This window comes from Pteropus medius, unplaced genomic scaffold, assembly GCF_902729225.1.
Source record: "Pteropus medius unplaced genomic scaffold, Ma_sr-lr_union100, whole genome shotgun sequence".
NCBI lineage: Eukaryota > Metazoa > Chordata > Mammalia > Chiroptera > Pteropodidae > Pteropus > Pteropus medius.
The window spans coordinates 33,651,436-33,666,638 of record NW_024355205.1 but is presented as its reverse complement, the minus strand read 5'-3'; the positions used below and the strand labels follow the sequence as shown (position 1 = coordinate 33,666,638).

General features: G+C 36.6%; 1 protein-coding gene and 1 pseudogene across 2 annotated transcripts in view; one reads left to right on the top strand and one right to left on the bottom strand.

Moving 5' to 3' along the window:
• The window catches only part of MORC3 (MORC family CW-type zinc finger 3), a 37,025-nt gene that overhangs the window by 18,674 nt on the left and 3,148 nt on the right, over window positions 1-15,203 (bottom strand). For both annotated transcript variants that reach the window (XR_005651781.1, XM_039858042.1), the window contains exons 2-8: window positions 8,906-8,978; window positions 6,232-6,364; window positions 5,131-5,345; window positions 4,429-4,576; window positions 2,666-2,813; window positions 1,435-1,563; window positions 1,110-1,229 (exon numbers count right to left, since the gene is read on the bottom strand). Coding sequence is in view for 1 of the 2 variants with exons in the window: in XM_039858042.1 (XP_039713976.1) it covers window positions 1,110-1,229; window positions 1,435-1,563; window positions 2,666-2,813; window positions 4,429-4,576; window positions 5,131-5,345; window positions 6,232-6,364; window positions 8,906-8,978 (966 nt within the window). In the remaining variant the exon portion in view is untranslated. The remainder of the gene's footprint in view (window positions 1-1,109; window positions 1,230-1,434; window positions 1,564-2,665; window positions 2,814-4,428; window positions 4,577-5,130; window positions 5,346-6,231; window positions 6,365-8,905; window positions 8,979-15,203) is intronic.
• Window positions 7,873-7,990, top strand: LOC120599147 (uncharacterized; annotated as a pseudogene).

The following is a 15,203-nucleotide window of genomic DNA, read 5'->3' as shown; positions in this document are numbered from 1 at the left end:
CACAACCCACTGCTGTTTGTTTATATATCTTTGCAGGTAAATGTTTTCAAGTTTTTTGGTTAAATACCCAGAAGAGGAATTGCTGGGTCATATGGTAATTCTATTCTTAGTTTTTTGAGGATAAGAAGATGTGGCATATATACACAATGGACTATTACTTAACCATAAGAAAAGATGAAATCCTGCAAGTGGGGCAACATAGATGAATCCTGACATTATCATGCTAAGCGAAATAAGTCAGACCAAGTTGAGAACCATATGATTTCACTTATATGTGGGATATAAAACTAAAAGTAACATGACGAACAAAAAGAGATTCGTGGACACAGTCTATCAGTGGTTACCAGAGAGAAGGTAGGGAGGGGAGAGGTAGTTGGGGTAAGAAGAATCAAATTTTGGTGGCAGAAGGAAATTTAACTTTGGTTGGTGAACACACAATGCAATATACATATGATATGACATATTACTGAATTGGACACTTGAAATCTATTTGATTTTATTAATCGATGTCACCTAAATAATTTTAATTTAAAAACAAGGTGACTTTCAGAATTTATCACTGAATTCTTAACACACACACCAAAAAAACCTTTCTGTGAAAACATGTAAAGGACAAACAGATTGACATGAAACAGTGTTCATCATCCTAAATTCTACAGTGGAAGTGGTATAGGAGGAAGGCTCTAATATATTTAGGAACTAACTCCAAAAAAGTAAATCAGCTATCAGATAGTTTTTTCACACTATTAAGTCAGCACTAATTAAAGCCAACCAATTTCATTCCAGCATAAAATAACCAGGGGTCCACATCCAAATGCAGACAAAAGATCTGCATTCGTGTCTGAGATCCATACTCATCATCAGATCTATTAGGTCTTATTAGACCATTTCCTCATCTGCGAAACAGAGATAAAATGTTCTGTACCCCTCATGTGATTATTCAGGACCAAATAAGAAACTGGTATCAAAAGTGTTTTAAGTTCAAGTGCCATACCGAGGTTATTAAAAACTTAACATTTAAAAGTCATTAGGCAAAAAGCATTATTATTTCACATTTGACCCAATAACAAGTTACTCTCTTTTAAAAGATATAGACATTTTCAGCTTACCCTTAACTGACATCCAACTTTTTCATAAGCTTTGATTAGTCTATTTCTGTGATACATCATTATCCCGTAATGATCTTTATTTCTGCAGTTGAATCCAAAAGTAATTCTCACTGTTTTAGCCTTAAATGTTAAGAAAAATTCTGAACACACCACCTTACTCCCTTCAAATCACTCTATTTCATTATTTATGAGTCCAAAAGTGCATTAAAAAGGGCAAAGTTAGAATCAGAATCCATTAGGATAAATGAAGAAATTTACGGGGAAGGGGAATACACCTGATTGATACAGCTCTATACGACATCACAAAAAAGAAAATAAAGGATACTAAAAATTTGGGTCGATAAACATCACGTTCGATGTAGGCAAGACTCTTTGAAACTAGCTGTGTCTTCACTTTCTGTCCACGTAAGATGATCTGCATTCTTGGCTTTAGATATAATATACTGCAGTAAGCCTGCAAAGACACAACATCTGTCCTTTAGAAAACAGTTATCTACATGTTTGTTTGACACTACTTACACATGTATTTAAAAAGAAAGCTACCACCTTGCTTTCATAAAGGACCCATCGACTCTTCAGTAAAATCACACTATAAAGCTGTATGTTAATATTTTATTACTTTTCATTAAAAATAAACTCAATATATTGTAGCCAGTGAAAATAATTCACAGAAAACAATCTACTGACCTACGTTAACAAGTGAAAAAAAATTACAAAACAGCACGTATGATATGATCTGAACTTTTCTCTTATTTTTTTTCCTGACTCCTGACTTTAAAATTAGTGTTCTGTCATTTATAAAACCCATTAATGATATTTTAAAACACTTAATACTTCGTGGTACACTAAAACACCACCATCTGCTCTGGCTGCCTCTAGACCCATCTGATATTTGAGCAAGATTTTCTTAACAATTAGAAAATACTTCACTAAAACATTGGGGTACATCAAAGGATAGTAATATCTGTAAATGTCAAATGTATCTTCGGTTCGGGGTTATGGAATCTTTTGGCGCCAAAATAAAGGGAAAACATAGTATGATATGTCTTATCATAGTAACTAAGAAACTTAATATTCTTATAACATCATTGTTATGCCGATATTAATTTCCTCAATCTCAAAAAAATACCATTTCTAAGGTTAAATCTCAGAGATATTTATCACAAAATTATAATAATGTACATCACATCTAGTCTATACATAATTTATAGCAGTAGGATTTTAAGGTGTATCCTAGAACATTTTAAATTTAAAAAAATAACTGAATTTGATATTTTTGATTGACTTAATCATTACGGCTGTCATAGGATACACCGATCGTAGTATTCCCAATTTAATAAGATAACTACATAGTGAAAGTAGAAACGCTGTTAGACCTGATGACTTCACAATTAAAAAACTGATTCTAATCAAACAACCAGTGTGCACATGAAAAGTTTAGTAGGTCCTTGTGAGATACTTTCATTTAGAGATCAATGGTAGCATTTATAACACAAGCTGGTAACACAAATTTCCATTTGGTTTTCTCATTTCCACAAAGAGAGGTGGATACATACCCTCAGGGAATAGTCACTTTCAGGGGCAATTTGATCCATTCTCTCTTGCTTCTTGTACCCTTTCTTCCCTGTTGTCTCATCTAAATCTTCTGGAATTCTGATGTCATATTTATCCTTATCAAAATCAAACTCTGTTGCATTTTTGTAGCTGTAAAAATAATTTTTTTGAAGCAGCTAAATTTTAACTTCACAGCAAGAAAAGCAAGGGGTTACTATTAGTTAACAAAACAAAACAAAACACCTATCTGCGGTAGCGGTGGTGGGGGAAACAAAAGCAAGAAAAGAATGAAAGAAAAGGAATCTAGGAAAATGCCCCAAACTGAATTCACTCACACATTGCCGGTGAAAAGATCAAATGTCTAGTAGAGCCACTCTGAAAAACATTCTAGTGGTTTCTTAAAAAACTAAACATGTGACTACTATATGAACCATCAATTATACTCTTGGGTCACTTACTGTAGAAAAATGAAGACTATATTCCCACAAAACCTGTACACCAATATTTAGAGCTTTATTTGTAATAGCCAAAAATTATAAACAACCCAGACAGCCTTTAATAGGTGAATGGTTGAACACACTGCTCCAGCCATACAATACAATACTACTTGGCAAGAAAAAGAAAGCAAACTATGAGATATGGAAGAACCTGGCTGAATCTCTAGAGAATTACGTTGAAAGAAAGAGGCCAACCTCCAACACTTTCACACTGTATGATTCCTTTTAGACAACATTCTTGAAATGACAAAATTATAGAAATGGAGAACATGTTAGAGGTTGCCAGGGATTAAGGAGGGAGTGGGTGTGGACGTAGAAGGGCAATTTGAAAATTCTTGTGGTGATAAAAACGTCCTGTATCTGGACTAGTATCAACGTCAATATTGACATCCTAGTGAGTATACTCTAGTTCTGCAAGATGTCACCATCGGGGGAAACTGGGGAAATGGTACGTGAGATTTCTCTATTATTCTTACGACTGCGCATGAATCTACAATTATCTCAAAATTAAAAGTTTAAATAAAAAAAAAACTGGGAGAGGGACACAGAAACAAAAGCAAGAAAAAGAAAAGAAAAGAAAAAGGGAACACAGGAGAATAGAAAAGCACAGATTTAAAGTATTTTAGGTTTACCAGTATTTGTGCTTTGTTCCCATGGTTTAACATGTCTTAAGTCTCTCAATATTACAATCATCCTAAATTTTAAAATTTTTATTTGCAAAGGATCTTATCCTCACTATAAATTTAAGCAACATAGAAGTCTCACCTATATTACTTTTCTCAACATGTGCTAAATCACGTTAGCTTTAAGTAATGGACCAAATGGACAAAGATCTTTCAACTTGTAGGTTGGGACCTGGCTGGGTTTTTATCTTCTCATTTCTCATTTCTCATTTCTTTCTCTCTCTCTCTCTCTCTCTTTGTGTGTGTGTGTGTTGTGTGTGTGTGTGTGTGTGTGTGTGTGTGTGTGTGTGTGTGTGTATTCTGTTGTTGCTGCTGAGGAAGAGACAGGTGGAATAACAAAGAGCAATTGAGTGCTATGAAGACTAAATGGCAGGACTAGGAAATTTATTTTTAGTAATATAAAATTACTGCAAATTGAAGCCAAGTGGCCTCAATAAAATATCCTTGGGGAAAAAAAAATCATTAACTATGCCACCTTCCAGTGTGTTTTTACTCCGTGTAACAACGGATGAATGTAATAAAATCATTCCTGCAAACGCACTTTACTTCCCAAATGATTAACAACTAGCTGAGGTCTATACTTACCTTCTAAGATTCCAAATGATGATTCTTGTCCCCTTCTTACCCATAATAGCATCCAGTTCTGCTAGTAATTTCTGTTCCGTAGAAAAAAGAGAATGCTCCAGAATTGCAGCAAGGCTTGCTTGTGATTCCGCTAAGTTAATCATCTGTCGTATATCCTAAGTTAAAGACTCAGACCAACCACATATTTTTTACACTTGCAATATGGAAACCAACTCAAACTTAAACAAGAGAAAAACTATTTACTAAATGATATTCTAAGTTTTAAAATGGCAGTTTGATTTCAACTGAATACCCTGAAGGATGAAGTATGAGCAAGTTTATCATCTCTGATTGTTTCCAATATTTGAAATGTGTTTATACAGAAGTTATTTTCCTAAAGATCTCTTGCTTTCCACGGTAATTAGAGAAATTTTCAGGCCAGACTACAAGTCTTATTAGACCACGAGACCGAAGTAAAGAGGAGAGAGCTATGGGGAGCTCAACATAAAATGCAACCAGCTAATGGTAAGGTAAGGCTTTGCATGGCGCAATTCCAACAGAGAAAAGCTTAGCCCCAGATTTGAGCAGAGGCAGTGGACAGGAATGAGCGCTGAGATGGAAGGTGAGACTTAAAGAAAGAATGTGGGGGAGGGCTAAGGTCAGGATGGCCCGCATCGTCTGTGCAGGCCCCGCACAGTTTGCATTTGAAAATCGAGAGGATATGGTGTGTGTTGAACGCCACTATCGGGACGACAACGTGCTCCGCCTTCACGGCTTCCAGGTAGCTCTGCGACAGCAAGCCCACGCTCATGCTCTCCTCGGTTTTGGTGAAAACGATTGCATCTTTACCCAGACGCATAGAACCTGACTTGAAACCATTCCCATACAATCCAACTGGGACATGACCATTCATGGTGACTTTGTCACTGAAGCCAAAGCTAAAAAGAAAAGCAAGATTTAAAGAAATAAGTATGTATGATGTTCATGTTTTTAACTCAAACACCGTAATATGGAAAAAGCCTGGGTTTGTATGTTGGCCTCATCCTTCCCACATGTATAATCTTGGGCAAATTAGCTTTTAATCTGCCTTGATGTGTTTCCCCATCTCTGAAATGAAGGAAACCAAGTCTAAACTATAGGGGTACTTAAGGATTACATAAGCTAAAACAGGAGCTCATTGCCTGGCACATCCTGGCTAAGCCATTGAGTTATTATTTGGGGCCCAGGACCTTGAGATTTCTTTCACTCCATGAAATCTCTTCCTCTAAGCATGTATGATTCTCCTGTTTTCAGCAAGCCTGCTGTAGTATGATCACTGATGGGGTCGTGCTGACTTGTGGGCAGCATGAGGAATATCTGACGAAGAGTAGAAAGGCTTCTGCTGCAAAATTCATCCTCTACCTGGTACTTGTCCTATGTATCTTAGTTTCCATATTAGGCACATCTGGCTTCGTAATGACATCCTACTGTGCGACTCTAGAGCCCAAAGCCTTATGACTATTTTATGCTGCTTCCTCATCCTCTGAATCTTTTAAAAATTACCACCCCCAAAGTAGTAAGTTTTATTGGAAATACCAGTTAAAACTAATTTACACTAAAGTATAAATAACTGATATCAATGTGCTACAATTCTATAAAAGAATGATGGAATTTCAGATAAGTCAGACATGGGGAGGGAGTGATGGGAAAAATGGTAGGGACTGCCCAATAGGTAGAAAATGATGGACGATTTAGAGAACAGAACACACTGTAGGTGTAGCATTTCATGTTTAAAAAATAAAAACTATGGGCAATAAGTATGACACATGAAACTCTTTTACATACCTTAGCATTTTATGTAATTTATCTGAATTCATGCCATTCCCATTATCGGTGAAGGTCAAGCATATCTGCTTATTTATCACTGTTTTGTCAATCCAAAGCTGTTTAGCATTCACATCAGGATCATATGCATTATCTAAGAAGCAAAAGTTTTGAGAAATTTTCGGTTTGCATTTTAAAGAAAGCAATTAGTTCAGAACAATCCTTTAACAATCAACACAATAACATTTTAAGGAAATTGAAAAAGTTGAAATGTTTAAGAACCCCTAAGATTTGAAAACATGAAGCTAACTGTATCCTGCTATATATCGCTCACTGACAATTCAGAATTAACTCTTTCCAAAGCCCTCCATTCGTTACATAACAAGCAAAAACTGATACCCACTACACTGAAACAGCGTAAAAGCAGGAAGATCACTGCACTACAGATATAATCAAGACAAGGTCTTCTGCCCAAAGAACTAGCCTGGTTACCATAAGGGAAACTAAGAGCTGCGTGTCATGGAAGGAACACAAGGCGGTTAATGAATAAATGAGACAGCAGTATCGTGTTCTGCTAAGCTACATACATAGATGGAAGTTTACTTTCCACAAAGTTCTTCAAATTGTGCCCCTTTTCAACTGTTAAAGAGAAGACCAGAGGTCCCAAATGGTGTCACTTGGGCTAATAAAAGTCCATGACGCCAAGCCTAGCTTTTAATACGGATTTTGAACTAACTAAAGTTGTAACCTCTCAAATGTTATCTGAATTAACCTTAACCAGTCTGGAATTTTCGGGTCAAGCACCTGTAGCAAGGTCATCAATGTGTCACATAGGCCCTCTCCATCCCCTAAAGAGAAAGAAGAGGCAAGGCAATCTTTAAGGTAAAAACCTTTCTTCCCCTTCTTTTCCTCTCCCAAAAGATGTCCCCAAAATAATCCTTTCTTTTCTTTCACTAATAGCTCCCCTGTCCCAACCTTCTTCCTACAAAATCCTTCCGTTTTGTACCACTCCTCTGAATGCCCTCCTAGTTGCTAGATGGGATGCTGCCCCATTCATGAGTTGCTTAATTAGACCGAATTAGATCTTCGAATTTACTGGGCTGAATTTAACACAATCTAACCAGTTTCTGGCGGTTTTTATACTGCTATGATCTCTGTATACCTCCCCATATAACACCCTTGTTTAGCATCCATGTTCCTCTCCGAATAGCCAAGTACAAAAGAATACATCGAAGAAAAATGAAAAAATGTCAACAGTAGCAGTAATAAAATAAACCTGTGAACTACCTAAGATCCATTTGAATATCCCTAACTAACCAAAACTACTTTTTGAGGTATATTTTTAAGTGTTTATTATAACATAAATAATGGTTCTCAAATTATCCTTCCCTAAGGCAGGCTACAATTAAAATCAAATAATCTGTTTCTAATCAACCACTTCAGGAAAGGCAGTGTTTCATTAAAAACTTAAAATCTGATACCCCACAAAGAATAATACCATGACTGTCGGCTGCTCTAAGCGAAAGCGAAAGTTAGAGAATCAGCGTCCGTGAATGAACACTCCCCGCTGGGCAGCTCCTCTCGGGTGCAGTAAAACAAGAACGACTGAGCATGGCTGCCGTGCAGCAGCGTATCCACTCCTGGGTTTTCAAAACCACCCGAGTCTGTGGCCATGCCACCCTGAACGTGCCCACTCTCGTCTGATCTCGGAGGCTAAGCAGGTCGGGCCTGGTTAGTACTTGGATGAGAGACCACCCAGGAAGACCAGGTGCTGCAGGCGTTAAAAAAAAAACACCAGAACAGCAAATGTCAGCCGGGAAACTTTGGAAAAGAAGGGTGCTCGAAGGTTCCTTCTTTTCTTTTTCATCTAAGATAGAACCCTTCCTTGATAAATAATCTCAATTATATCTAAGAATTACTAAGAATATAATTGTCCTTTATTATCCGTTTCCCAAACACATGCTTAAATTAAAATTCACATGCATGAATTTTCCTAAGGAAAAAATCATGACCCATTATTTACATCTGATCACAACCTTGCCTCTTTTCTCACGTTCATTAAAATATTACTAAAATACAATCTTGTACCCTGATTATTCTATTGGAGGAAGTAAGAATTTATTATCACAAATCTAACATAACATTAATCCTACTTATTAACACCAGAAAAATAAGTGCACTCTATATTATACATACTTCCCAACTATTAAAAACATAATTCTCATTTTTTGCAATAGACCTGTTTCTTACGTAGTCAGAATAAAAATATTTTCAACAAACGTTTTATGAACTTAGCAAATTAAAATACTTGCCAGTAGTATAGGGAGGGTTGAACAATAATTAATTTGACATCCAAAGTCGTTATGCTAGGTAACCTTTACCCAAAATGTTATCATTCAAGATAACATTTAGTTATTTATTTATTTTTGAATTTATTTTTTATGGTGACATTGGTTAATGAAATCCAGTAAGTTTCAGCTGTACACTTTAACGGTAAGACACACATATATATTTACACTGTTTACCTCCCATAGTTAGATTTGTCACCACATATTGACCCCCTTTACCCCATTTACCTCCCCCTTCCCCCACCATTTATTTTTTTTAAAGCACATTTACATACTATTTTTCAATGAAAAGTTTTAAAATTTCAATTGCGAGCAACAGATCACATATGAATGTCAATTTTACATACCTATTAATTCAGCAACAGCACTGAATGGCCAAGTGTGACTAGTAGAATTTGTATGTAAAAACTTCGGGCAAAGCTGAAACAAATCAATGATTTATGTAAATTAATTCAGGTCTTAGCTTTAAGAACAGAAACTGAGAAGAGAAAAATTCTTAGGGGTTCTAAATTAAATTACAGTGGGCAGGAGAGTGAAAGTAGTTAACCAATTAATAGCTGTGGACCAACTAAAAATACAGTGCTCACATTCCTGAGTGCTTCCTGGAGCTTTGAATGAACTACTGTAACGACCACCAGACTCCACAGCATCCTGACAATGCAGGAACTTTCAGGACTGTTTCCCACACCAATCAAAAGTGGTAAACCTCTTCCTTACTGGCCGTGCACCTATCCTAGGACAGCCCCTGCTTCACCTTTCCCCACTACTCCTTTATCTGTAACCGATATAAATTCTTTCAAAGCAATTTACATCTGTCTTCCCCAAAACATAATGTATGAAAGTGCCCGTTGATTCCAGGACTGTGGCCGTGCCTGTCTCTTCCACCTAGCCCTGCTGCTGGTGGTTTAGACTGCATGCCCCCAGATCTGGTCCTTTTCTGGCTAGCATTTGCCTCAATAAACCCTTTCTTTCAGAAAAGCTATCAGCCATGAAAGTTTCTTTTGTTTTTGTTTAACAAAACCAATATAATTTTCTGTCCTTGTGTTAAACAACACTGAGACCAACTAAAAATAACTTAGCTGCTTCTTTCAGGATATATCTGGAAGATACAACAACATAAGATAAGATTCCTGGAAGATAAAGCTTTCAATCAACTAAATGGTTTACTCATCAAGACTAGTTTTGAAACCCCTTCCTGCCTCTTATATACACCAAAACCATGATGTCATAAATTGTCCAATCCATTACCAACCTTGCAAGACCTACTTCAAAATTACCCAGCCAAGACTCTAAAATCTTGTATCATTTCCTAATCTCCCTACTGTGAGACACAACTAATACTTTGTGTTTTCTCCTTAGTGCATTAGGCTTAATAAACTTTGCTTATTAATCAACAAGCGTTTCTGGTGGTCTCTGGAAAGTCAATATCTGACACCATTATATTATTTACTCCGAGTTCCTTATAGCTGAACTTGTAGCAGTAAAGTAGAATACATCTATAAACCCTTTAAACAACATCGAATAATAGTTTAAATACCACAAACCTTGATTTCAAAGGATTTTATGTTTGATGCTATTCACAGTAACACAGTATGAAAGAATATGCCAATCAACCTCATGGTACAGGGAATTGCTAACCTCCTGAGTTAATGTAAATATTAAAGGAATAAACACAAATGGTTTAAAAGGCCAACGCTTGAAAATTTCAATATGCAGAGAATATCCATGCAATGAAGACTTTTTGCTTTAATTTAGGGCAGATTCTCTCATATATAAAGAAAAGTGAGGCACTTTAAGTGTTTCATATGAAGGGAGCCCTAGAAATGTGATTACAAACTGACAGCCGCGGTTGTAGTGCTCAGCTGCTACCACAAGGTGTCAGAGAGAGCTCTACTTTCCTCTGTCCACACCTGATTTCAGACAATCCCCAAGCACTGGTTCACATCAGGCTGCATGAAGTACAAACGTGAGAAACAGTACTCTAGAACCGTCTTCCAACTTGGACTTTTCTACGGCAGGTATCACGTAATATGGCACAGATTTGTGTAATGTGGAGTATAAGTAATTCAAACTTTCTAAAGCATACATCACAAAGACTTTTTAATGAAAATCAATTTCCAGATTTTCATCTTGCACAAGAAGCCTATTTTCTAACTAAGTTACCTGAGTATGTGCCAGCAGGAAGATCGTCCTGTCCCAGCTCCCCCCTCTGCACAGTTGACATCCCACCATTCATTTTTTAAAAAGGCGTACTCCTCACCCTTTCTAAATCTTAGTATGGGGCATGGCCTTGGGGTATAAAACCCCTAGCCACCAAAGGAGACAATGATTAATCCATCGACTGCCATAAACCCTCAATATTTCTGTCTCTTTATGCATTTCTGTCAAGTGTGAAATCTGTCAGGTTAGAAGCGGGGCATTTTGATCCACACTCCAAAACTCTGATTTTAGAAGTATGGCAGAGTGCAGTGGTAGGAATGTCAATTTTCATGGCATACAGAGACTCCAAATTGAAACAAGATAAATTGTTCTTAAGAGTCCCAGGAGAGAAAAGCAAAGAAGGCACCCACCGGTAAGAAACAATGAATGCTCAACAGTGGCTGTTCATGTAAACATAAGTAATTATTTCCAACTATTCTTAAAAACAACCTCTAGAACATGTCATTAACTGTAGAGAAACCACTTTTGAGCAGCCAAAGCAGCAGTGTAATACACACACTCACACACACACCTAGACAGATGATGGTCTATGAGGTATATTTAACAAGGTGTGTGATCCTAGGCAAGAAACAGCCTCTGTGCCTCAAATTTTGTCATCTGTAAAAACGAAGATAATAGTATCAGCTTACAGGGTTAAGAGAATTAACTAACTTAATATTTGTGAATGCTTAGAACACCTGGAACATAAACCTTGTAAGTGTGTATTAAAAAAAAAAGTATCCCTTTGAAGGCACAACTAAACTCATATGAAAATAAAAATAAGGAAAATCCTCAAGGACCTCAAATAAAGAAGGAATTAAAAACAAAAATAAGATGTGAAGGTGGGGATGCACTTGGGATCTGAGTGGCGTGCTTAACTAGAATGCAAAGATTTCAGCTTTAAGGGTGTGACTCCGGAATAGATTTGGCAGAAGAGAAGCCCGCACTGGGAAGTAACTGCGTCCTCATTCCTTCAATAAAAAGAGACAGGAAGAAGGGAAGTCTGCCTTGTCTGTTTTGATCCGGATTCTACGTTTAAAAAAAAAAAGTATAATGTGAAATTCTGTAAAAAGAGGCATGCCCTCACTTGAGTTAGTTTCAATTTACATAACCTGTAGAACCACTGTGGATACAGCCTCAACCAGACAGCGTAGGATTCTCCTGGGTCATTATTTGGGGAATGAATATATGAGTAAACCATCTAAAATAACATTTAAGGAAAAAATCCACCAGGAGAAAATATTAGCAGACAAGATGCAGCAGTATTAGACACGCCATCCCCAAAATAACATTAGGTAAAAGAAATATCACCCTATAAAATAGGTATCCCTTTAAATAACTAGACATTTAAAAATAATGTCCATAAAGTTCACATACACAAATGAGATGCTAGGTAGATCACACAGATTTAAGAATCAAGTCACAAATTTTAAATATAAAACTTTTTAAACATGGAAGCCTGCTTTGTCCTGAATCCACTCACTCTACAGTGGGGGGGAAAAAGGCATAAACCCAGAAGAACAAAAAGAATCGATGAATAATAGTAAACTAAAGTCAGTAGTTTGGAAACTGGAAAACAGAGACTAGCGATAACTGAATAGCCTGGAAAGAGCTCAATGTGAAGTCTGCAGGAGATGGGAAACCCAACAAGAAGCTGGCCAGGAACCTCGACCAAACCCAGAAGGGTTTAGGAATTAGACTTTGATACCTTGGAATGAAAGGTACTAGAGACTGTATGAAAACAAGACAGGTAGAAAGTTTTTAAAAGTAATTGACATTCCATGAGATCCTTCTTTTACCCTGAGCAACCCTGCCTGCGACTACCCTAAGGCAACCCCAGTAAGACCGGAGGTGTGTCCTCTGAAGAAACCGATGACAGCAGGCTCAGCCACAACTGAAAACAGATGGGTAAAGAGCCAGTCAGCAAACAGCCCAGAAATAAACCCTGTCGTATATGGTCGAATTATTTCCCAAAAGGGAGTAATGACCATTCGATAGGGGAAAAGACAAATCTTTTTCAACAAAGAGAGCTGGGAAAGCTTGATATCCATATGCAAAAGAATCAAGCTGTACCTTTACCTTACACCATATACCAAAATTAACTCAATGAATGAAAGACCTAAACTTAAGAGCTGAAACTCAAAACTCAGAAGAAAGCATAGAGGAAAGTTTCATGACACTGGATTTGGCAATAATTAACACCAAAAGAACAGGAAACAAGTGAAAAAAATAAATTGGACTGTATCAAAATTAAAAACTTCCGTACATCGAAGGACAAAATCAACAATGAAAAGCAACCTACAGAATAGGAGAAAACATCTGCATATCAAGTATCTAATAAGAGGTTTAAATCAGAATATATAAAGAACTACTACTCAACAATAAAAAAACTAAAAACTCAATTTAAAAAACGGACAAAGGAGCAGCTACTTCTCCAGATGGTGTGTAAATGACCACTAAGCACATGAAAAGATGATCACATCATTAATCATTAGGGAAATGCAAATCGAAACCACAATGAGGTATCACCTCATACTGATCAGAATGGCTCTTATCAAAAACTAAAAAAATAAATGAATCCACTTCACAAACACAACAGTACCAGAAAATAGCACGGTTGGGGAGAATGTGGAGAAAAGGAACTTCTGTGCACTCTTAAGCAACCATAGTATGGTGCAGCTTCTGGGAGTTCCTCAAAAAGTTAAATACAGAATTACTATATATAATCCAGCAATTCTACTTCTGAGTATATACTGAAAAGTACAGAAAGCAGGGTCTTGAAGAGATATTTGTATGTTCCTAGCAGCTTTACTCGCAATAGTGGAAAGGTGTAAGCAAACCAACCATTCATCGATGAAAGAACAAAATGTGGTATATTTATACAATGGAATACTATTCAGCCTTTAAAAAGGAAATTCTGACACATGCTAAAACATGGATGAACCCTGACAACATTATGCTAAGTGGAATAAGCCAGTCACAAAAAGACAAATACTGTGAATCCATTTATATCGGGAAAAGGGAACAGAGAGTTATTTTTTGATGGGTAGTTTTAGTTTTGCAAGATGATGAATTTTGAACATTGGCTGCACAACAATGTGAATGTACTTAACACTACTGAACCGTAAACTTAGAAAGAGTTAAGATGGTAAGTTTTATGCTATGCGTATTTTACTGTAAAAAGATAGTCAGCAAACTGAATAGTGTGATGCTCTTTTCTCTCTTCTCCTGCCGAGCTTCCAGAAGAGCGAGCAGCCAGGAGCTGGGGACCAGATGTAGAGTTCCTCTCTGGAAAATGGAATGATTTCTAAAAATTCTATTTGGTTCTTTTACAAATGTGCTTTCTGGATAGCATCTTATTTTTGTTATTCTCACTTTTAAAACTTAAAACAATTTTTTTTGTTATTTTAAACATACTTATTTTATGGTCTAATACTTCTATTCTTTAATGTCTACAGATACTGACATAGGGTGCCCCCAACGAAATAGTGGGCTCCTTCCTATTTGATTACCCAACACTGAGTGATCCACCAAAGGATATAAAATTTTCCAGTCAGCTTTTAGTGTCTCACTTGGAAATGCAAGCAGAAGGCTAATCATCTCCAGGCAGTCAAGAATGTGTAAAATTAGAAATTAAAAACACCACATATTTAAAAAAAAGAAAGAAAGAAAATAGAAGCAGTGCAGAGTAAAAGAAAAACCATGACTAATACGCCCAGTGATAAGAACAAATATTTTGTCAGAGAGATTTTAAAGACAATCAGAATAAGACAGTGTTTATATTAAATGTTGGTAAGAAAAAGGTAGGAGATCAAATGGAAGAAGTCTCCCAGAAAGGAAAGAGAAAACAATGAGAAGGAATACGAGAGACAAAAAAAGAACTGTAAAATAGAGGGAAGAAATGTGTTAAACAGATGAGAAAATGTCCCAGACATTAAGGACTCAAGTTTCTAGCCAAAGTGCCCATCACAATGCAGAGGACTCTGTTAACAATAAAACACGTCTTTAGAATTCTGAGAGAAATCATTTCTAATCTAGAACTACAAACCCAGCCAAACCATACATCAAGAGTGAGCAATGGTACCAAAAACATATTTCCAATAAATGATATGAAAAAATTTTCTTCCCATGTACTTGTTCTTAGGAAGTTACGCCTGCTTTTAGAAGGATGGATGGGCTCCACCACCACCATCAGAAACAAAAATAGCAAATACTTACTGTGCTTACAGCATACACATGCCCTTTATATGTATTTGCTGGTTTAATTTTTTTTATTATGGTGACATTGGTTAATGAAATTCACTAAGTTTCAAGTGTACAATTTATCAGTAAGGCACATGCCTTATATATACATTGCATTGTGTGTTCACCGCCCATAGTTAGATTTCTTTCTGTCACCACATATTTAACCCGCTTTACCCCGTCTACCTCCTCTCTCTCCCCACC